Raw genomic sequence first — 24,589 nt, forward strand, 5'->3', positions numbered from 1 at the left:
GTTTATCTATTTAGACTAAAAAGTGTCTTGTCAGTGGTTTCTAAAATGACCCATGACCTTTTTTTTAGTTCGTGCCCCAATCAGCAGGTCAACATGATGCTAGTATTGGTTCACACCAGTGCAGTGCCCGTTCAAAACATGCCTGTTCAGAACGAGTTATTGCAGCTTTCAGCTTTCTAAAAAAACACTTATATCACTTCACACCCAGCACTGCACTTCCTTGGGTCCTGAGGAAAACACTTGCCATGTCATATTTACGTCAGACACCCTAGTCACACCAGTGAAACACAGCCTGGTTCAAAAACAAACAGCAGGGGCAGACTTCACTCCACTGAACCAAAACATAAGCGTGACTTTTGCTGTAATATTCAATCAGATATCAAACATCTAAGACTTTTCTTACACAAAAGGCCTATTTTCCCCAAATTGTGTTAATAAATGTATTTAAATTTGGTTTTAGTCAGGCGGCAACCTCCTGGTCTGAGCAGGGAGGCAAACCAGGAAGTGCCTTAAGCTGCATTCTACCAAAAATTCCAGCAGGGGGCGCTAAGTTTGGCTGCAAAAACATTTTTGTCCATTCATTTCAATGCAAATTGAGAAAACTTCTCACTTGATTTATTACCTCAGAAAATGTTTTTAGGACAACACTATGGTCTCAATCACTAGTACAAAATCTTCACTTTATATTTTTAAATATGTCCTCTTTTGAAGTCAAGCTCAAACTTCCACCACTACTGTTTTCTGTTGATTTGTTACTTTTTCAAGTAAAAACTAAAAAAACCACAAAAAAAAAACAAGGCAATTTTTGTATTCTTTTGACTGATTTCAGTGTGTTCCTGTTATCGTTGGCAGATTATTGAGTGACGGTTCTCCCGCATCGTCTTTTCTTTCCCTGCATTTTTCTCGTTTTTCCTCACGTGGGACTTTTTACAAACACATCCAGTTGCCATTTATACTCAGTAGAACGAGGCTTGTAGGATGACAAAGTAAAATTATAAAGTGAGCTGAGATAATCCATCCACCTGACAGGTGTACCATATCAAGATGCCGATGACACAGCATGATTATTGCACATATTCACATATTTTCTAACTCTGAGTTCGTCCCTTTGCCGTTCAAACCGATGACCAATGACTGTGAGGATAGTCTTGATCGTGGCCTTGTCATTACTAAGACAGAACTGATAAATGACAGTCTTCTTCTTCCAGACAATACATCCATTAAATTCTCTGAGTTTACAAGGTGCTGAGAACAGATAAAGGTGTGTACTACCTATGTGTCCACATCTGTGCTTCTGTGTGAGCATGTGGGAGACAGATACTGTATGTGAGGAGATTGTGGCAGCACAAAAAAATCAATGAGAAACAGCATATTGTCAAGACATGATATATACACTATGTCGTACGTGACTACTACATGTACTGTACTCTTTTAAATGTGTGTAAAACATGTAGCATGTAGCAGATGCTTGTTTGTCCACCACAGATTGAGCAAAACTTGCTCATTGCCAATATTCAGTGCTCTATTCAACCCTCCTCCCACTCTATGGTACATCTTTACAACCAAAAACATTTACACATTCCATCCTTTCCAATATCTCTTTCACACCGAGGAATCAACCAGATTTGAACCAGGGTTGACTTTGCGTTTGAAACAGGCGGCAACCTCCGGATCTGAGCAGGGAGGCAAACCAGGAAGTGCCTGAAGCTGCATTGTACTGAACACTATAGCCATATTTTGAAAAAATATGGCTATAAACACACAGCCTCCCAACGGTGGGCATACAAAAGTGATACAATTTGGGATGCACTCCTGATGCATACAAATCTAATTTATTTATATTATTTAGTGGAGAACCTATTCCTTTTTTATTAGTAGTATGTAGATGTAGAAGACTGAGAATGTCCCTCTCAGTTCTCAGCTTCCTATATGCAATAATATTAGTGAAAAATTCCCTAAACTGACATCATTATGCTGACGACACCCAATTCTACCTATTGATGAAATTGATAAGTTTTCTATATTTCATGTCTGTCTTAAAGACATAAAAACCTGGATGACCCACTTTTTTTTTAAATCTAACACTCAGATAGAACTGAAGATATATTACTGGGGCCCCGAACACCTATGAAACACTTTATCAAAGGATTTAGGTATTCTATCATGGCTTCAGCTGTAAACTGGGGGGACACAGTCCTAGCAAACACTGGTGCGATTGCGGTTGTTGAGTCTTTTTAGCCAATTTATTGTGGTAGAGTGAGTGAAATATGTATTTCAGCCCTCAAGTTTCTACATAATAATCCTTTTGTTAAACGAAAAACGCCAATAAAACACAAATACCCCATAACACTATGCAGTCCAGTATTATAAATGGGTACTGTAGAGAAGACAAAATACTCACGAGTGTTGATTGACACCCATTGTAAACCTGTTGTATTCCCCTTATAAAAAAGACTGCAAAAACATGCATCATATCAATACCAGTTACCCCCTGCATATTGGGTAATTGGTAGTGAAGTGACAACAAAGCTTCATGAACCATTTGCTTTATTTTTTGACTCCACTAGATGGCGATCATGGCTTAAAAAAGGCTCTAGCAATGGCAATTGTTTTCAGAACTTTGTTGAACAAAGATCTAGTGGGCTCAGATTATAAAGAAAATGGTTCATGAAGCTTCGTTGTCACTTCACTAGTAATTGGTATTCATAGCACCTGGGTTGTTAGCCAGGACTTATGTGAATTACCTTGACCACACTGTCACGAAATGCTGTGTATTTACGGTTGATTTACAACAGTATCCTGCTGTCTTTTACAGTAATTGTATACTACTGTTAAATATTCATCCCTCACATGTAAATTAACAGTTGAATTGGTCAATTAACAATTACAGTAGACAACTAATTTACAAGCATTAAACAATATTTGTAAAGAATTGCTGTAAAATAACCACAACACCCACCTTTAGCCTACGATCATATACTGTAAGACAAAATAAAATAAATTACAGTATGTGGACTGTAAAATAACTGTTATTTTACAGTGAAATTCATTACAGTGCAAGTATCAACCCATAGCAACTGGCTTGGTTAGACTTAACAAAATAAGGGTTGAACACAGGTCATATAACCCTGGTCATTGGTGTAAGATACAACTTGAAAACTAGCGCTCAAAACACACACACACAGACACACACACACCCCGACTAACAAAGCTGCAATGGCAACTGGGAGTCACAATAAAGCTATTGTGTTGCCATTTCAACAACGCAGACCATGTCTTTGGTTTTGTTGCTCCCAACAACAAGTGGATGGTCCTTCTTCAAAGGTACAGTAAACAACAACCCAACACCACCCATGATGAAAATATTCTGATAGTCAGGGGTTGTTGGTGGAAAGCACGCACATCAATTATGAGATGCAAATGTGCATAAGCAAATAAGCTAGACACAAGCAGAGAAAGGCCAATAAACCAGATCCAACCAAAAAGCCTCATCACCGGTCCACACCTACACCTGGGCTTAGGTTTGCAGTGGCATTTATTAAGTGCCTAAAAAGTAATAATTATAATTATGCTGACGTTTATAAACAGCGTACAGACATTTAGTGTTTGCAAAAGAGATTTGTTAAAAAAACAACAAACTTGGAATGCTTTTATTTCTTCAAGGGAGGAACAAGGAACAAAGGAACAAAGTGTCACATGGCAACACTGACCACGACAACACGCTGGTTAGACTCTGACTGGGAAACTTTGTTGTCTGCCACTCCTCCTCTCTGTCTTCTTATCAATGTGCTGTCACTTTCAAACAACCAAGCAAAAATAGCTCCAAATTTGCTTAAAGCAAATCTCTGCAGTGGTTTTGAAAAACTGCTAATGATGATGTGAGGATGGTGAGATTCTTTAGGCGACCCGAGGCCAACCGGGAGTGAAACAACCCATGTTTGTAGCAGATAAGCAGCCAGGCTGGAATCACTAACTACAACCAAGCATAAACAATTCATGCACTGCAAAAAACATATGTCTAAAAACAAGATAAAACACTAAATCTGAGGGAAATGATCTTGCTGCATGGACAGATAATTTCACTTGACAAGATTTCTTAAATCAAGATTGTTAAATCTAGAAATAAGCATGTTGAACACTTAAAATAAGAAATTAACAAAATTTAATGTTTAAATGTTGTAACTTGTCACTTTTTATGCTGCCTTCTTGGCCAGGTCTCTCTTGTAAAAGAGATTTTTTAAAATCTCAATGAGACTTTTTAACTGGTTAAATAAAGGATATATATATATATATATATATAAACAAGATAAATTATCTGTCCCTTCTAAATCTAAAGTGTTTTTTTCTCGGGCCAGTTCATCGCTGCTTGCAGCTTTAATCTATCTTTGAACTCAATGAACTGGCCCGAGCAGAGTGCACTGCAAATTATTTGTTTCGTGACAGATAATTTATCTTGTTTTAAGAGAGTTTAGATCTTATTTCTAGATTTAATCATCTTAATTTAAGAAATCGTGTCAAGTGAAATTATCTCTCCATGCAGCAAGATCATTTCCCTCAGATTTAGTGTTTTTATCTGGTTTTTAGACCTTTTTTGCAGTGTGTCTAACCCCGACCATACCCTAACCACTATAGGACCAGGCTTTGGTGTCATGAGGACTACAGGTCCTGAACAGGTTACCCTGAAGATAACAAAAACAAGTACCATTATAACTCACTGCAATGAAATGACCCAAAACCTAAACCGAGCCTTTAAACCATGGGTCTCAAACTTGAGGCCCACGGGCCAATTGCGGCCCTCGTGGCGATATTTTGTGGCCCCCACCTTGATATGAAAGTTTAATATGAGTTTTATATGAATGGGACTTTAGGTAATTTAGTTTTTTTTCTGTCATTTTGTGTCTTTTTACAATAATTTTGTGTCTTTTTTAATAATTCTGTGTCTTCTTTTGGTCATTTTGTTTCTTTTTCAACCCTTTGATGCACAACATGGGTCAAAAATTACTTGCATTAATTTCCCATGTTATTTAATGCTGCTGTGTGTTTCTGTGTTCTATCTTTTGATATCAACTTATTTTATGATTGAATATTTAAGTATTCTTTAAATATCATGTTTTTGATAACAACAGATCATTATTTCCATTTCGCCTCTCATACTTTATGAAGAAAAAAAGTTTTTGCTTTATCACATAGCTAACTACTTGGCTAAGTAGCTTGCTAAGCTAACTACTTAGCCAAGAAGTTAGCTAGTAGTTAGCTTAACAAGCTACTTAGCCAAAAAAGTTGGCTAAGTAGTTAGCTTAGCAAGCTACGCTTTTTTGGTCATTTTAAGTTTAATGCGAGTTTTATATGAATGGCACTTTACCGTGTTGTGTGTGGAAGGTCCCTTTTATTACTGTTTTTGGTCATTTTGTTTCTTCTTTTAATAATTTTGTGTCTTTTTTGGTAATTCTGTGTCTTTTTTTTTGGTCATTTTGTGTCTTTTTAAGTACTTTAGGTTTTTTTTCTGTCATTCTGTGTCTTTTTTTGGTCATTTTGTTTCTTTTTTTAATAATTTTGTGTCTTTTTTGGTAATTCTGTGTCTTTGTCTGTCATTTTGTGTCTTTTTTTGTGTCATTTTGTGTCCTTTTTTAATAATTGTCTGTCTTTTTTGGTAATTCTGAGTATTTTTTGGTCATTTTGTGTGTTTTTAAAGTAATTTAGTGTTCTTTTAAGTCATTTTGTGTCTTTTTTTGGTCATTTTGATACTGCCTCCAGCGGCCCCCAGGTAATTTAGGGTTAGGGTCAGTTTAGAAGAAGAAGAAGATTACTTTCTTAATCCCACAATGGGGAAATTCAACCTCTGCATTTAACCCATCGTTTTTTACACACAAGTGAACACACCATGCAAGGAGCAGTGGGCAGCACATTACTGCACCCAGGGAGCTGTGCAGGGGGGATAGGTGCCTTGCTCAAGGGCACTTCAGTCCTAGAACTGTCAGCACCGGGATTCGAACCGGCGACTCTCCAGTTACAAGCCCGATTCTGCTTTAAACCAAGTCTTAACAGGGTTCAGATCTTCAAGATCTCTCTCTCTCACCCTCACACACACACACACACACACACACACACACACACACACACACACAAACATTGACATGCCATCCACCCAGTAAACCCTGTATACCAACACACTAACCCCTTGGGGACTACATGTGTGGTCCCCTCCATGTCTGCAGCCATGTGCATGACAGCGTCACTAGATCTGCAAGTTGTAAACATCGTTTTCACATAATCCGGTGATAATTTTTTTTCACGCCGCCGTGCTCAGACCTGCATCGTGCGTCGGAGCTCCTTACCTGTGGTGGAGTGCAGACTCTCCAGGCTCCAATAGCGAGACAGGACCCCCCTCAGAGTTCCGCCCAAGCTCCCTCCTCCTCCTCCTCCTCCTCCACCCATACATCCACCCACCCCGACACCACCACCACCTCCACCACCACCGTCCCCCATAGTGTCCACCGCTCCGGCTGTCGGACTCCCTCCGTCCGAGTCGGAACCAGGAGACAGCCCCGAGCTGCCGCTGCTGCCACAGCTCCCCCCGGGCAGCGGCACGCCCCCCTCCGAGCCCTGCTGGGTCCGCATCCCGAGGAGGACGCACGACAACAAGAGGGCAGAGGAGAGAGAAGTAAGTGGGGATGAAGAAGAAGAAGAAGAGGAAGAGGAAGAGGCGAGACGCGAGGCGCAGGTGGTTTATTCCCAGGGCGAGAGCGCAGAGGAGGAGGAGGAAGAGGAGGAGGAGGAGGAGGAGCAGGCCTCCTCGGTGATATCTCCGGTACTATCCGCTGAGAGAAGCTTCAGCTGTCAACTTGCTGCTTCCTCCTTCTAGTCTCAGTACAGCAGAGAGCTCTGCTGTAGACCCACAGCCTCTCTCTCTCTCTCTCTCTCTCTCTCTCTCTCTCTCTCTCTCTCTCTCTCTCTCTCTCGGCTGACATCAGTGGGGGTCCTGCAGGGGGGTTTCTGAAGCGTGGACGGCTCGGTAATAGTGCAGTATCCACAGTGTCCACTCAGCTTATGATAAAAAGAGCCAACCCTCCCTTTCTGGCAATATGGATCATATAGATAATCCGAAATAGGGGGCTCAAACTCAAATTACCTGGGAGCCGCTGGAGGCAGTATCAAGATGACAAAAAAAAAGACACAAAATGACAGAAAAAAACCTAAATTACTTAAAAAAAGACACGAAATGACCAAAACAAGAGACAAAATGACCAAAAAATACACAGAATTACCAAAAAATACACAAAATGACAGAAAAAAAGACAAAATGATCCAAAAAAGACACAAAATGACAGAAAAAAAAACCCCTAAATTACTTAGAAAAGACACAAAATGACCAAAAAAGACACAAAAATGAAATGAAAATACAGTGAAAGGGTCAAAGTTATGAGACCAAACCGGTAAACGTCCTTTTTTATATCTATATAACGTTATATATAACTTTATTGACACGTTGCCGTGGATACGCACTGACGACGGCTCGCCTTGTTAGTGACCTGTCAATCAAAGGTAGCCCCGCCCCAAATCATCGATTCTTTATCTTCTGTTTTCTTCTAAATGGGGCCATTATTTACACTATTAACATCAAATTGTCTTGAAGAAGATTTTTTACTAGTGATTAAGACCATAGTGTTGTCCTGAAAAACATTCTGAGGTAATAAATCAAGTGAGAAGTTTTCTGATTTTGCATTGAAATGAATGGACAGAAATGTTTCTGCAGCCAAACTTATGCTGCGTTCGTTTGCACTCGAAACTCCAAAAGATCCGAGTTGGAAATTCCGAATTCCGAGGTAAATGAGTTTCATTGCTCAACCTTGGAAAACATGGCCAGTCACAGCAAGTTGATGTCTTTGGAGCATTTAAAAATTATTCTGGGGAAGTACATCAGCTACCTAAGAGAGGCTAATGTAGTTGAAATATGGGAAAAACTATAATATTTTTTACACTTTTACTGTGCTTGTTTGTCCCTACTACGCTCACACAGACTCTTTAATTAACAGAGTGGGAGTGCAAATACCACTACACAGTAATCCTACACTTTTAGTAACACAAATTCTAAATTAAACGACACATAACAGACTAAATGTTGAAGATAAAGTGACTGTTTACCTCTCACGGTGTGTGGCGCCATTTTGCTTTGACGTTTTCCACGTATTTCCGACCTACTCGGGCTGCTTGGATCCCATAGACATATATACATGTCTATGTTGGATCCTACCCCAATTCTCGAGTCGGAATCCAGAGTTCAAGGACCGTCCAGAGTTCGGAGGTCGGATCTTTCCGAGTTCCGAGTGCAATCGAACGCAGCATTAGCGCCCCCTGCTGGAATTTTCGGTAGAATGCAACTTAAGGCACTTCCTGGTTTGTCTCCCTGCTCAGACCCAGAGGTTGCCGCTTGGTCGAGAACAACTGTTTTCTGTGGAAGTTTTATCTTGCAAATAATTCATTGCCAAAACTATCTGCATGGATTGAAGCTCTGTCACAGATGAATGAAACCGCAATCGCTGCTGTTGGTGTTATTGGATTTGAGCCTCCCTATGAAACCTCCCTAAAGAAGATTACATGATAAATATATTGCTCTGCTCTTCTGGTGTTCAGAATGATAATACTGTGTAAAAAAGATTAGAGCAGCTTTGTGTGTGCTGTCCCATTCTTAGCCGCAGACGGCCCAGCACTACACTTGTCTTAAATTCAGCTTAGAATTCAATTTAGTCCAATGAAAAAAAGTCTAATTATACTGAAAACATCTGCAGCAAGTACACTGAACTCACTGGAAGTGCATTTACTCTACTGCCTCACAGTTTGAGCTCAGAATGTCGATATATATGTACATTGGAACCTGGTCTCACAGGAATCCGTGGAATAGCCACGGAATCACTCAAATTTCCGTGAAACTGACACGGATTTCGCTACAATGCAAGTTAATGACAGTCATATCCCGTGGCTATTCCAACATACAAAGTGATTACGTACATTCACTGAGTGAATATTTAGAAAATAAAACATATATTTCTGGCTAGAAATGTGATCAAAATCCATTTTTATGCAGAAACTAAGTCAAAATATTGATTTTTTTCACTAAAAATGAGAGAACTGTCCGCCATGTTTTTTGTTCTGACCGTCGGGACCTTGAAAGTCACGTGACTTGGAACAAACCAATAGGAACAAATATCCATGGGATAGACACGGGATATGACTGTCATTAACTTGCATTGTAGCGAAATCCGTGTCAGTTTCACGGATATTTGAGTGATTCCGTGGCTATTCCACAGATTTTGAGTTAAGCGAATCCGTGGCTATTTCACGGATTCCTGTGAGACCATGTTGGTACATTGGCATACCCAAATGTGCCAGTGTGTCACAAAAGTGATGCATTTAGGAACCACAAAGTATGCTCCCTATACATCAGAAGATTTGGAAGAGATTTGGAAAAGATTCCTGGAAAACTATCAGCTCACATCTAAAGACAAGTGTTTAGAGTTTTTAGTCTCACACTGAGATTTTAGACAGACTGTCAATCTAGCAGGGAAACTATTTACAAGACTACAACTAGATTCTTTCAGCAGTTTTTTCCCGAATCATGCTCTTAGTAAAAACTAACTAAATGGAGGAGAAGCAGCTTTTGGCTCCAGCTGCTCTAGTGTGTGACTCAGTGGTTTGTGTTGGAAAAAAAAAAAAAAAAAAAAAAAAAGAGAAGGCGCCACAAAGTGCTGAAAAAGGGTTTTCTGTTTTTCTGATATGAAAAGTTGACTAAACAACCATGAATTCAAGGAAATTGGCTTTTGGGTTTAATTAAAAATGCTTTTTTCTAGAACAACAGACAAAGGTATAACGTTGGTTGTGACACTGCCCTTAATACTTATGTCACATGACTTACAGAGCTGATGTGTCTCTATGACATGACTAAGAGGTTTTTTTTTGTTTGTTTTAGCAAGAAATCCCTTTCCTTTCTCTGTCACAAGAACCAAGCAAAAAACAAACAAACCCATCAATGCAAAGAGAATACAATCAAATTTAAATTGCATGTCTCCACTGAAGAGAAAATAATCTCATGGCATATTAGTGTCTGTTTGTATGCATATGTATGGTAAAAGGGATTTTCTAGACTTTGAGTTACTATGACAACTTACTGCAGCCTGCAGGCTGAATAAGGAACTGCAGCAGGTCTGTTAGTAGCAGCCTTAAAGGGACGAGTCAAAACTTTGGTCTCTTATTGAACATTATTAGGCTGTACAGTTACATTATGGACATATTGAACTGTTTTTTTCCAGTGTTGCTGGAAGTAGTCAAGCAATTAAATGCACACATATTAATGAGTGTAATATGTTTGTGGTTTCATCACATGCAACATGTAAACTAGTGACTCAGTATCAGCAATATTATGATATTCCAATAACAATCTGATAATATGCACTGTTACATGAGACATTTTTCTCACCTCCTCCTGTGTAATGTAGTTTTTGCATGTGATCTGTCATGCCATGTAATTATTGTTGCTTCCAATATTGTTTTTGTGGGTTCAAGAAATAAAAGAGAACTTCCTGATCTTTTTTCAGTAAATTTGAGGCTGCATGAACACACATAAATATCATGCCTCCTTTGTTTACTATTGACTAAGATATTTTGATTATTCCCTTACTTGACATTCGCTGATTTTCATCATTATTTGAGCCTTACTTGGATTATTAGGTGTGCCAATGAGCACCATGGGTGCAAGGCAGACTGTTTAAAATGCACCGTGCTTATTGTGTGAATGCTGCTTGTGCAGTATTATTCTCCTCATCTTTGTTATTCTTGTTCTGTCTTCTGTACATTTTTTCCTGATTTTCAACTTCTCCATACTTTCATCAGCAAAGATCAGGCTACGTCACAGACAGTGACACCATGACATCTGACCAATCAGTATGATAATAATATAATAATATTAACTTTATTCACCTGGACCGCCAATGTAAAAATGAAACATTTAGAAAAAAAATCTGCAAGAAACAGTCGTACAAACAGAGTTATTCTTCAGTGACTTGTACCAGGAGAACTTGACTATGACGGCATACTAGGGCCAAGTATGAATAAAAATAATAGTAATATTTCGAGAAATAAGTGGCAAATTTACTAGTTTAAAGTGGCAAATCTACAAGAAAAAAAGTCGCAGATTTAAGAGATTTAAAGTAGCAAATCTGCGTGAAAAAAGTGGCAGATTTACGAGAAAAAAGTGGCAAATTTACTAGATTAAAGTGGCAAATCTACAAGAAAAAAAGTTGCAGATTTAAGAGATTTAAAGTAGCAAATCTGCAAGAAAAGAGTCACAAATTTATGAGAAAAAAGTGGCAAATTTACTAGGTTAAAGTGGTAAATCTACAAGAAAAAAAGTTGCAGATTTAAGAGATTTAAGGTAGCAAATCTGCGTGAAAAAAGTAGCAGATTTACAAGAAAAAAGTGGGGGAAAAAGCAACTTTTTCCTCGCAGATTCACCATTTCATATCTCGTAAATCTGCACATTTTTTTAATTTTTTTTTTTGCTGCTTCAATCTCGTAAACTTTTTTCTCAAAATATTACCCCCCTCCCCTGGGTACGTATGCTTTTTTACACATTCTGACAGTATGTTATATCCTCCAATAACCCCTGGAATTTGCAAGTATTTCAATGAGTGCCCTATTAAGGGTTAAATGTTCCAACAGCCAGTTCAGCATCCAATAACCCAAGGTAAACCTGAATCAAAAGGGTAGTTTGTTAACTGCAGACCATTTAACCACAGGGAGTACTTACAGGAGTAGGACATGCGTCTCCTCCAGCCCAGGCAGTCGAGACCGATGGGGGTGCTCTGAGAGAAGCAGTGGGCTTTGAGGGGCATCCCCTGGAAGGCCAGAATGGGCCCAAAGGTGTCTCCAGGATCATTCTGTGGGAACGAAAATTACATTATCACTGAAATTGATTCATCTGCTAATGCTGAAATGGACACACTGCAAACAAGGTGTGTCTAAAAACCAGATAAAAACACTAAATCTGACGGAAATGATCTTGCTGCATGGACAGATAATTTACCTTGATAAGATTTCTTAAATTAAGATTATTAAATCTAGAAATAAGCATGTTGGACACTTAAAATGTAACACAAGTTTTTTTTATCTTGGTTAGAAACAAATAATTGTCAGGTCACTCTGCTCGGGCCAGTTCATCGCTGCTTGCAGCTTTAATTTGATCTGTTTTGTAAATTCTTTTGACTTTTTTGGTCATTTTGTGACCAAAAGAAAATGTAAAAAGACAAAAAATGACCAAAAAAAGAAACAAAAAAGACACTAAAAGACCAAAAAAAGACATAAAATGACCAAAAAAGAAACAAAAGACGTAAAATCACAAAAAAAGACATACAAAGACAAAAAAATTAACAAAAAAGACACAAAAAGACCAAAAAAAAAACACCAGCTTTAATTTATATTGTTTTAAGAGTTAATTTCTTATTTTAAGTGTTCAACATGCTTATTTCTAGATTTAACAATCTTAATTTAAGAAATCTTGTCAAGTGAAATTATCTGTCCATGCAGCAAGATCATTTCCCTCAGATTTACTGTTTTTATCTGTTTTTTAGACACACCTTTTTTTGCAGTGCAGAAAACAACAACTACTCAGTTAATACTACTCAATGATGTGCAAAAGGAAGGAATATAACATGAAGGAGCGTGCATGGCTTAGTGTGCAGCAGAACAATAAAAAATAAGGAGGCCGTGGCTGAACAGAGAGTTAATGATAGGCTTCATATCCCAAAAAAAGACTGGCAGAAGCCACCAGAGAGAAACAGACTGTCCAGGAAGAACGGAAACTCAGAAACAAGGCAGAGAAAGGAGAAGATGAGTTACAAAGACTTCCTAGGTTTGGATCTTTGCTTTGGCAGCTCGTGGTGCTGTGGCCACATCTTACTTTGTCCATGTCTTGAGATAAGAGTGAGTTGAGTTGGCCCAGACTCCCCCTGATGGCTCGGGTCAGTTTGCGTTTGTTTTTCTTCTGCTCTTCAATCCAGAGATCATCTGAAAACGTTCGCCTTTGCTGGCCACCTTTATAAGGGCCCACATCCACCCAGCAGCCATGCCTCGGCCCACCGAGAGCTACCAAGGCCTTCTTCTCGCTCTTTACCTCCAGCAGCCGTCTTGTTCTGGACTGGCTGGCGGGGTGACCACTGTTTTGCAAGCCCTTTGAGTGCAGAGTTAACTGATTAGTTACAGGAACCTTTTCAATACCAGATCAACTCCCTTTAGTCTCCCAGGTATAGTGTATGACATGAGGATGGACACTAGATCAGTGGTTCTCAACCTTCTTCTTGAGGGACCCACATTTTTACCATTGTAAACTTTGGCGACCCCCCATTGTCCATTGCTTCTATGAAGCCGAACTCAATGTGACTTTCATGGTACCCTCTCTTTTTCTTTTTGAGATATTCAGCATTTTTGTCTCCCTGACGCTTCGCTATTTTTCCATTAGCTCTGTGTTTTTGTTGCTAGTCGAGGTTACCACTAGGTGAGGTTATCGCTAGGTGAGGTTACCGCCAGGTGAGGTTACCACCAGGTGAGGTTACCGCTAGGTGAGGTTACCGCTAGGTGAGGTTACAGCTGGGTGAGGTTACTGCTAGGTGAGGTTACCGCTGGGTGAGGTTACCGCTGGGTGAGGTTACCGCTAGGTGAGGTTACTGCTAGGTGAGGTTACCGCTGGGTGAGGTTACTGCTAGGTGAGGTTACCGCTAGGTGAGGTTACCGCTAGGTGAGGCTACCGCTGGGTGAGGTTACCGCTAGGTGAGGTTACCACTAGGTGAGGTTACCGCTAGTTGTTGTATTGGCAGGTGTGTTTTTAGAGAGAGATCAAGACCAACTGCTACCAGACAGTTTTACCGTTAGCTACATGCTACGTGAGATAGTTAGGGGTCATCCCTATGTTCCCCGGGTCCTATGTTCACCCTTTTTCAGAAAAAAGGTCCTATGTTCCCTGTTCTTCCCAAAAAAGGTCCTATGTTCCCCTGTAGAAATACATACCGGGGAACATAGGACTCTTTTTCTGAAAAAGGGTCATATGTTCTCCGCAATCTATCAATCTTTACGGTAGACTCTCAGCATGGCCAGCAGGCCTACAGTCCCATGGCCCACCTTAGCTCAAGCAGCACAAAACTTACATTTGCACAGCAGCTAAGGTCAAATAAATCATCATGATTTTTGAGCATAAATATTACATCATCAATACATGTAGAAATAAGTGTCATATCACTTATCTACATGTAACTAATTTGGCTCGTCAGTTAAAACACGTTAAAAAACTTTAAAGCAGTTTTTCTCAGTTTTACCTTTTGCGTAGTTACTGCAGTTAGACTTTGTATAGCAGTATAGAACATAGCATATATAGAACTACCTCACTTCCAGCAGTACTACATGCATTTATTTAACTTTTTAAACCATCTTTTAGAAAGCCTAACCATGTACTTTTTTGCCTTAACCATATAGGCAAGTTTGTTGCAGAAATGAAATCGCAACTGTTTCACAACATTAACAATGTGATTAAAATAGGAACTCTTAGTATGAGAACGTGTTAAACTCCTGCAACTGGTTAGGGTGCCAGGTTTGGAAACACCCATATTTGGTCTTATGGTTTGGAGGACTTGTAGCTGGTGGCATTGGAATTATTGGAATTTGATCAAAAATCTTAAAAATGTTGGATATCCCCAAAAAGATTATGTGATTAGATGTGATTAGTGATGTTTGGAGAACCGGAAAACAAACTGAAAATGATCAACTGAAATCAGATTGAACTTAAAGTGGAAGAATGCCACAAGAGGGGGCTAGACCTCCAGTTATTCTGCTCTGGCTGTTTATTACAGAACTATTGTAGGAAGTGGTAGGGAGGTGGGTAGATAGTAACTTCCACTGCTGAGGGCCGAGAGGGAGAAAGTGTTGGCTCTGCTGTTTTTCTTCTTCTCTTCATCTAGTTTACAGAGAGCCACAAAGAAAGAGGGACTTGTTCTCCATCCCAGCCCAGATACTGACAGATATAGATACACTGGTAACCACCCTGAGACCCACACACACAAAGACCATCGTCTGCAGAGCAAGAGATTAACTGGTGTTGGCTTAGTTTTCCTATTCATTCCAAGCCAAGAGTTAGTGTGTGTGTGTGTGTGTGTGTGTGTGTGTGTGTGTGTGTGTGTGTGTGTGTGTGTGTGTGTGTGTTGGAGGCAGGGATGAAACACTTTTCCCAGAGAACTGGAACCCCATTGGCATCTTAATTGAGGCCTGAACAAGGCCTATACAGCTTCATAGTGACCATTAACATACAAAACGGAAGGGCATCTGCATTTACATTTAAACATACACAACATTTGATCCCATCCCAGTAAAACATCAATATTAAAGATAATTGTGTCTGTATTAAGTTGAATCCGTGTATGGTTCGTTCTTTGGTTATTCCGTTTCAAAACCAAATTGGAAAAACAAACAAACTGCATCGTTTTTCTGTTTTTAAACCAGAACAGAAAAACAAAAAACAGAAAAACGGCATGAATCCGTGTATCATTCGTTCTTTCCATTTTCAATTGACAATCAAAAATCAAATAATGAAAAATTGACTGGTTATTTTGTTATTTGTTTTTTATTATTACACAAAAAAAAAAAAAAAAATGCTTGTTTTTTCATATTTCAATATTATGTTCAGATCAAAAATATGAAATGGAAAAACGGAGTTTGATTTTAATATTTAATTGGTTAAATACGGCTCACTTGACCGCAGTCAAACTTCCGGGTCACGTAAACCCAACCAATTAAATATTAAAATCAAATTCAATCCTGGTGCCCGTTTTTTTCATTCCGATTTTTCCGACAGGTAAAGGTTCCAGTGAATTAGCTGCGGTGCTAGCAGCTACAGACATTTCCGGTCATGGAGCAAACAAACAAAGCAAACAAACTGCAATATTTTTCTTTTTTTCTGTTCTGGTTTAAAAACAGAAATATAATGCAGTTTGTTTGTTTTTCCGATTGGGTTTTGAACCGGAATAACCAAAGAACGAACCACACACGGATTAAGATGTCACACATTTCTCTATAAATGTTTACAAAAATCTCCTCTATGCATTATAGACTTTTCTTACCTCTAACTTGTTGATTGCACCAATGGCATACTGGTTGATGTGTGACTGGCTGTCTAATCTTTCTTCGGCTGCATCCAGAGGGCTGAGGCTGAGACCCAGAGGGCTAGCTGAGGGTTTTAGGGTCTTAGGTCTCTCAGGGGGGTCCATTAATCCCTCCATGCTGACTGACTGGCCCAGAAGGATAGGACAGGCATAACTCGCCCTTGTTGAGTGAGGGTAGCAGAAAATTTTACGCTGAGTCGATGGCCTAGGACTGTTGGGTTTTGGGCTCATTGGCCGTAAGGGGCTCTTAATCACACCCTCACTGGCCACTGGGTGGGATATGGTCCAGGATCGTGAAAACTGGTGAGTAATGGTGGCTGGTGAGAAGGAACGACAAGGTGAAACAGGACTGGCGGAATTGAGCTGTGGGACTGTAAAGTCATCTAAAAATGGAGGTATGCCAGACCCACACAGTTTGGTAGCGGAACATTTTCTCCTTTGGCCCTCAGATTGACACCCATGGGACTTCTCCTTTACATTTTCTTGGGGAATTCCCCGCTTGGAGATGGGATCGGTGTGCCAGAGGGCTCTGGGGGTGGTTGGTGACCCTGGACTGCTGCTACATTCCTGGTCTGGCACTGAAAGATTTCTTTTCAACAGCTCAGCCTCCTTGGCCCTCTTTAGCTTCCTCCAGGATTGTTTGGCTACACCAGAATCCACATCAATGCTCACAGGGACCTGCTCCTCGCTCTCCTTATCCATTGAACGGGACTCAAACAGACTGGAAAGGGACTTTTGTGCTTGTGCAAGGCGCATGCGGATGTTCAAGCTGTCATTGCTCTTGCTCCTCTTGTAGGTCTGTCCATTAGATGACTGCACTTGCTTAAGGAGGAGGTTGTCTGGGCTTGGTTCTCCGTTACCCTCCCCACTAACGCCTTGACAGACTAGCTGACGATGAGGAGTTTGGGGAGTACAGGAGGAAGAGCCACAGTCCTCTTCTTCTCTCGTGTAATTTAACGAGGAAGATGCTTGGTGGACTGTTTGGCTGAGCATGTCACTGTTGTCAATAGTCTCATCTTCTGAGCTGGCCCTCCATTGCCCTTGCTCAGACAGAGGGCTTTCACCTCCTGCATCTGACGACTCCTGGGGTACCTCCTCACTTTTGGTACCCTTTGAACCCTTCGCCTTTCTAAAAGAAGGCATTTTAGCAAAAACTGAAATCTTAGAGCCTTTATTCCCTGTACAGTTTTCTTTTGTTTTACTCCTTTTGATCATTTTGTTAAGGTTTGCATTTCTGGCTGAATCACAAAAGTGAGGATCCTCCAACTCGTTGCAGTTGCTGCTAGCTGAGGTGGGAGACAAGGCTTCATACATAACAGCCGTGGGTCTACAGTGCTTTTCGCCACTACCATGTAGCAGAGGTATGTCTGGGTTCAGCTTTGATTCAAACTCTGTACTGATCAAAAATTCCTCATCCTGCTCAGGCTGGTGTGAAAGATAAGCAACTTCAACTTCCTCAGCAGACCTCATGACCTCACAATCTTTCGCTGTTTCTACTTTTATATCATCATCTGTTGTTCTATAACTTTCCAGTGAATGCTCAGCCTCCAGAATTGGCTCTAAACTACTGACAGCAAGCAGGTTGAGGCTGACATCAGGGTGTGAGTACCTTACTACCCTCACCTCCAGCTGTGGATCTGGCAATCTGACCTGTGTGTGGTCTCTACACACTTCAGCCAGTGTATATTCCTCAAGTGATTCGGATAAGCGGCCTGTTTTTCTGGTAGGTAAGCTGTGATCCCTAAGTTGGCTAAAACACTGCCCCTCTCTTTCGTTAAATTCACCGTCCATCAACAGATCTCTGCTCTCTGAACTTGATACTAACAGTTGAAGGCCTTCATTTACTTTTGAGTTGGAACATTTGAACTTTGTCATTACTGTTTCTAGCTCATCTGCATGAACCAGACCTAAAAGGCCGTGGCTACCAAGGTGTTTCCCAAGCATAGGTTCATTTTCCCCACTGCTTCGATTGGGTCCGTAGTCCAGTGAAGAAAGGAGCACCGAAGTATCTTCCTGGGGTTTGATTTCTTCTTCCAAGGGCTCAGTGATCACATTTGTTAAGGGTTCAACCACAGGACAAATTATTCTCTCGTCATTTTTGTAGTTGCTTTGGGCTCCCTGTGAGAAACAGCCTAAACCCTCCCCCTCCCCGCCCCCTTTTAAACTAGCCTTGGTGTTATTGTTGGAGTCTGAGAGCAGAGAATAAGATGTGTTCAGGCTACATTGAGGTTCAGGGACCTTTAGCACCATTTGAACTTGCTTACGATGGCTAGAAATGGTGCTGACAGTAGTTTGTACGTTTGTCATGGAAGTGGCCTTTTGAGCTAACCCTGAGTGTTCTCTGCTAGTGTCCTGAATGGATTCAGTTGCAGCAGGACATGTTGATGTTGTTCCTACCTTAGCTAGCACATGCTGAGTACAGTAGGCATCCGGATCACTGGCTTTCGCTTTGGGGATTACTGTCAGTTCCGAGTGCTCAGAAAGCCTCGTTGTGCCAAGTTGCAACTGTGGAAGAACGGTGTTGCTAACTTCGACAATTTGTTCATGATCAACATGACTCTTCTTCACCTCCTGCTCCTTGTTTTGCTGGAGAGGAGAGCAGGATGATCCTTTTCTCCTTCTTGAGAACGTGTGATGAGGCAGACACTCCTCAGAACTCTTACCAGTTCCAGATTGGACTTGAGTTGAGTTCGGCCTTGGATCGACAGAACCTGGCTGTGTCTTCTCCGAAAGCTTGTCCACAGAATGGTGCTGCCTATGATGTGTTTCTAATGTGGCACCCCCCAATTGATCCAAGTAATTAGGGATTAAACCCTGGGTCCTGCCTGGAACTTGACATGGCTGCAACCTTGCACTCAGAGGTTGTTTTTTACTTCGTTGCTCAGTTAGCTCCTCCCTGCCAGAGCCTGCCAATGTGATATGCGGGGCGAGTGCAAAAACATTCGGAGCCACAGTAGAACAGGTATCCAATGGAAAAGAGGCTGTGGTCTCTGTGGAAAATGTGATGGAGGAACATATTTCATTGACGGTCCCAAGTGGTGTAGTCCCCTCTTTTGAAGTACCAACAAAGTGTTCCGCCTTGAAACAGACACCTGACACTTTTGCCTTATCCTGGGACTTCTTATCAATAGTACAAACCTGAGAGTGGGTCTCTGACAGTCCTGTATTGGAGCTCTCTTCACACACAGTTGAACAGCGAACATCCAACTTTTGTGCCAATAAATGTTCTTCATCCAGTGTGCCTCTGAACTCTGCAGACTTTGTGATATGTGACACGCTATTTTTCTTTGTGATTTTTGGACTTGCTACAACATTTCCTGTCGTTAACTGAGAGTCTGTGCATTTTGTCCCAGTTTTAGAATGCACTAGTCTACAAGTACTGCCAGATAATTGTGCATTTGTTAGATCAGTGAACTGTGCATCTGCAATGCATAAGTCTTTGCATTTTTTCTCTATTTTATGATGAGTTCCATTACAGTTTGTGGCCACACTCCGACACAAATCCCTTTTGTCCTCGTCCACTTTTACAGCCTGTATTTCTTTGCCTTTAATGCTTCTACCCTGGTGTTTTAAATGTTCTGTGTGTCTTGGTGGTCGGTCATTACTGTCACTTTTGCATCTATTCAAACTTGTGTTTTTCTCCACGGAGTAAGTGCTGAGTACAATATTTTCTCCTTTAACATTACAGATTTTTAGCCTTCCACTGTCTGTCTTCTCTGTACTTTTTCTATTTATGTTTCCCGTCTGTAACCTTGTGTTGTGTTCATTTGTGATTTGTTGTTGTTGTTGCACCTCCACAATGTTGTCCTCTGTAGTATCTATATGTATCGTGCATGAGTCTGTAGATTCACTCAGTCTGTTAAGATTGATTTCTTCTGGTTGTGCATGCAACTTCACTTCCTGGCTATCTTGTGGACTATTTACCTTCTTGTCAAAGGTGTCTGTGTTTTGTTGGCTTTGCAGATTTAGACTGTATGGCTCCGTGGTGTTGACTTGAGTTTCTGTGCAAACAGCCTGTAAACTGGGCTGTTCTTGGTGCAAGTCTCGTTTTAGTTCCTCGGTACTTTGACGGGGTCGAATCTGAACTGAGCACAGGTCTGCAGTGGTGAGCTTCGAGGGAATATGAGGGTCCACTGGGCTTTTCCTCCTGCTACATCTAAATCGTCCAACATAAGTTTCCGTGGCGTCCCCATGGTCGTCCTTGGCTGTGACGGACTCTCTCCGTTGAGCTTTTCTCTGTCCAGAGCAGGAGGTCCTGCTGGATGCTGGTGGACCAGGGTAGACCCCCTCAGGTCCCAACAGGGCTTCCAGGGAGTCATCCCCATCCAGACTGAAGTCTGAAAGGGTGTCGCTGTGACAGGAGCGGGAGTCAAAGTACTCATCAGATGTGTCGCCTCCTCCTGTGCTCCTCTCGCACCATTCTATGGGGTTATCACCAAAATCCCCCTCCTCTAAGCCTGATCCTTCAGAGTGGTGGGGGGACTGTTGGAGGGTTTCCTGGGGCTGTGGAGACAGTTTAGAAGAAGAGGGTGAGATATAAATCAGCACAGAAACAAAAATCTTTAACCCCTTGGAGTTTCCGACTATTTTGTCGATTTTGTAATAATCTCATTCTGCCACTTCAAAATGTTTACCATGCCATGTTGGTATCATGTGTTTCAGCACAACCTCACCGATATGACCAGATAATTATTTATTTTTTCACTTGACTAACAGTTTGAACCCAAAGGAAACCAAAAAAAACCCTTAAATCAGATTTTTTAAAAATTATATTTGATTTTTTTTGTTTTTACTTTCAAAACTACGACAGCGTATTAAGGCCGAGTATGGAGGAAAAAAAAAATTGGCACTTTTTTTCCCTCATGAATCTGCAACTTTTTCTCGCAAATTTGCCACTTTAAATCTCTTAAATCTGTGACTTTTTTCCCGCATGTCTATTTGGACGTTGGAGTCTGCAATAAAGTTTTGATTGATTGATTGATCTTATGCTCCCCTATCTTATTTCTTATTTATCTTCTGTAAAGCACTTTGTTATTTTATCTGTGAAAAGTGCTATATAAATAAACTTTACTTACTTACTTACTTACTTACTTACAAACACAAACACAAAAACACAGACAGCAGGATAAAAAATTCAATTCAATTATTATGTCTTACAATGTCAGATTTATTACTTACTCTCCAGCGCTTCAATGCATCAGCTGTATCCAACACGAGAGCATACAGACGGACAGAAAACCATCCCAGCACTGCTCCCATGACATCCCACAGACATACGCTCACACACGAGACCTGCACAGTCTCCCTGATACTACATGCAGGTAGCTTTTGTAAATTCAGCCCTTTCTCCATCTACCAGAACACCTTATATCCAGATAAATGTACACACAAGAAGAAGAAGAAGGACAACATCCCGCTTCACTGCATGTTTAAGATACGGTCTTTCTGCAGCAACCAGGACTTAATCCAACCTCAAAACAGCAGGTACACAGTGATCTCTGTGTCTCAATAACTAGGCAGGACATTAAGAAGCCCTGCTATAAATAAAGAGCTGCAACTTCAGGCAGAGGCTGCATGACAACTCAACTCAAGGACAAGTAGCCCTAATGCAAGCTCACTCAAATCACATTAGGATAAAAATAGTACCATGGGATATATGGTATATATATATATATATATATATATATATATATATATATGTATATATACAGTGCACGAGACTTTATCAATTTAAGTTGTTTAACAAACTGCCATACTTATTAAAACAATGTTTGGATGGCATTCAATTACCATACACTACTTCTACTCAAAGCATATAAAGTTCTATTGCTGGTCTAAATTAAAAACATATGAGCCCCACTCATTCAAAAGCCAATTTAAAGTCCTTTATTATTAATCAGCAGAAATAATAATTATAATAGTAATAATAAAAAAATATTATTATTTTGTAAAAGAAAACCAGAAACAAAACAAACAAAAGACTACAATACAATACAGTCACGTCTTTAACTTCCTATTAAGATATAGTTACTTTTTTAGGGATTTTCATTTGAGGAACAGCCTTGTCCTTGTTTTCCTGTTAACACACATTACCTCTCATCCTGGTTTGTTGCTATGGTGATTAGGGCAGCATTTGTAAGTGGAGAGGGGAGGGGCATATAATATCTAAAACAGTTGAGAAAGGAGATAACAGTACTGTTATTTATTTTTTTAAAGCCCTTTGGGTCCTGATGTGGTAATGAAATATTAGTATCATCAGAAAACTATTTTTTCCCTCCATTGTCTTTTAGAAATTTCTAAAAATTAGTGTGGGACTGTTGGTTGGAGTTGTTCAAATGTCTGAAAGTCTGAGTGATTCCAAAACAGGATGTCTATGAAATCATGCATTTCCCTACAATTTGGCCTCAAAATGATGTATAAAGAGTGTAAATTGTGGGAAGAAACACAGGTCTTCCAGAAAAAAAAATCAGAAATGTACAGCCTCTCTTCACTCTAGCTGTGATGTCATCCATACTCTGATGTTTTTGAGTGATGCAATACTTTAAAAAAGAGGGAAGAGTATAGGGAACCAATAGCAATGCTTTAATTTGTCACATGACCTCCAGGAGGCCATATTGAAACCCTATTTTGCAGACTTTTCCAAAGGAAACAGCTTTACCATTTTGCACCACAAAAAAAATCACTAAAATGTAATTTCCTGGCACTTTTCCATCTGGAAAAAAATTTCCTTCTGATAGGTGAGTTAACCTTCATTTCTGATAGTTTCATACACTTTGACTGTTGAAGACATTCATTTCAGTGGGTCGTTGGTTCAATGGCCTGCAGTGTATATCTATCTTTTCCCATTGTTTCATGACAGCATGTCCCATTCACAGAGTAGCAAGTGTTATTTCCTGCTAAATAATTAGAGTTGAGTGTCTTAAAGAAGCTTAAAGGCTTAGCAGAGCTCTCCCTCAGGCAGATAGTGGAGTAGCTGATTTAGGCACAACACTCTTTAACACACTTATCTAAGCATGCCCATGGTTGTTGTTGTTGTTATTGTTATTATCACATGTAACAGGTAGAGCTCACAATAATAAGGAGACAATCTCCATAGGATCAACAACTCGCCGAACTGAAAAAACAGACGTTCTCAGAGAACACAATGGGGCATTTTTGCCACTCACTTTGTTTCTTGTGATTTTCTCAAGACTCAAAATTCTGTACTGTGCTTTCCGAGCCATTCCTGAGATCGTATAGCGGCTGATCCATGGAGATTTTAATGGGCTGGCATCAGCTTATATAAAGCCGATCAAAATCCCTGCTTTGTAATACTTTTCCTCTACTGCAGCAAAACAGTATCGAGAAAAATAAAAGGAGGGAATTTGAAACAGGACTAGAAGATGAGAAACTCAGATGACTCATATTAACCCAACCCAACATATTAACGGCAACCTCCTGGTCTGAGCAGGGAGGAAAACCAGGAAGTGCCTTAAGCTGCATTCTACCGAAAATTCCAGCAGGGGGCGCTAAGTGTGGCTGCAAAAACATTTATGTCCATTCATTTCAATGCAAAATGAGAAAACTTTTTTTTAGGACAACACTATGGTCTCAATCACTAGTAAAAAATCTTCTTCAAGACAATTTGATGTTAATGGTTCTAATAATGGCCCCATTTAGAAGAAAATAGAAGATAAAGAATCGTATGATTTGGGGCGGGGCTACCTTTGATTGACAGGTCACTAACAAGGCGAGCCGTCATCAGGAGAGAAACAGAACAATGCGTATCCACAGCAACGTGTCAATAAAGTTATATATAACGTTATATAGATATAAAAAAGGACGTTTAGCGGTTTGGTCTCATAACTTTGACCCTTTCACTGTATTTTCACTTAATGACAGTTTATTTGAACGTTTTGTTCATTAAATGTCTTGTTCAGTGTTTGGTTGGACTAACAGACACTCCAAGGAGTCGCTGCTCAGTTTTCTGAGGTCAGTAACGAACATTTTGTTTTTGTTTTTTTGCCAAAACTAACATCCCAGTTAATGCTCCAGTTAATGCTAACATGAATTAGCAGCAGCTTCTCTCAGTCAGGTTGAGGTGTAGAGAGGCTGTAGTCAGTGATCAGATCCCTCTCCTCCTCCACAGTCCATTATGGTCATGCTTCCTGTATCGGAAACAAGATGGCGACGAATGTAACGCTGAACTTGATGCTTCCAACGGGCCACAAACCAACGGGGGACGTCACGGTGACTACGTCCATTATTTATAAACAGTCTATGTTTTAGATGAGTGATTGTTCAATCTTTAAGAAGAGACTGAAGACCAACTCTTTACTGAACACCGCACTGACCGCTCTTACGACCTATTAAGCACTTGTGTCCTAATAGACTCAAACTGAACCCACAGCTCTTAC

General features: G+C 40.3%; 1 protein-coding gene across 4 annotated transcripts in view; it reads right to left on the reverse strand.

The window, feature by feature from the left end:
- arhgef4 (Rho guanine nucleotide exchange factor (GEF) 4) overlaps positions 1-24,589 on the reverse strand; it is a 98,759-nt gene that overhangs the window by 50,813 nt on the left and 23,357 nt on the right. For 3 of the 4 annotated variants that reach the window (XM_059326916.1, XM_059326915.1, XM_059326917.1), the window contains exons 3-5: positions 16,152-20,696; positions 12,950-13,219; positions 11,801-11,930 (exon numbers count right to left, since the gene is read on the reverse strand). In XM_059326916.1, the coding sequence (XP_059182899.1) occupies positions 11,801-11,930; positions 12,950-13,219; positions 16,152-18,500 (2,749 nt within the window). In that variant the 5' untranslated portion in view covers positions 18,501-20,696. Of the gene's footprint in view, positions 1-6,335; positions 6,753-11,800; positions 11,931-12,949; positions 13,220-16,151; positions 20,697-24,589 lie in introns of those variants that run through there. The other variant, XM_059326918.1, reaches the window with a different exon arrangement.

This window comes from Centropristis striata, chromosome 23, assembly GCF_030273125.1.
Source record: "Centropristis striata isolate RG_2023a ecotype Rhode Island chromosome 23, C.striata_1.0, whole genome shotgun sequence".
Taxonomy (NCBI): Eukaryota; Metazoa; Chordata; class Actinopteri; order Perciformes; family Serranidae; genus Centropristis; species Centropristis striata.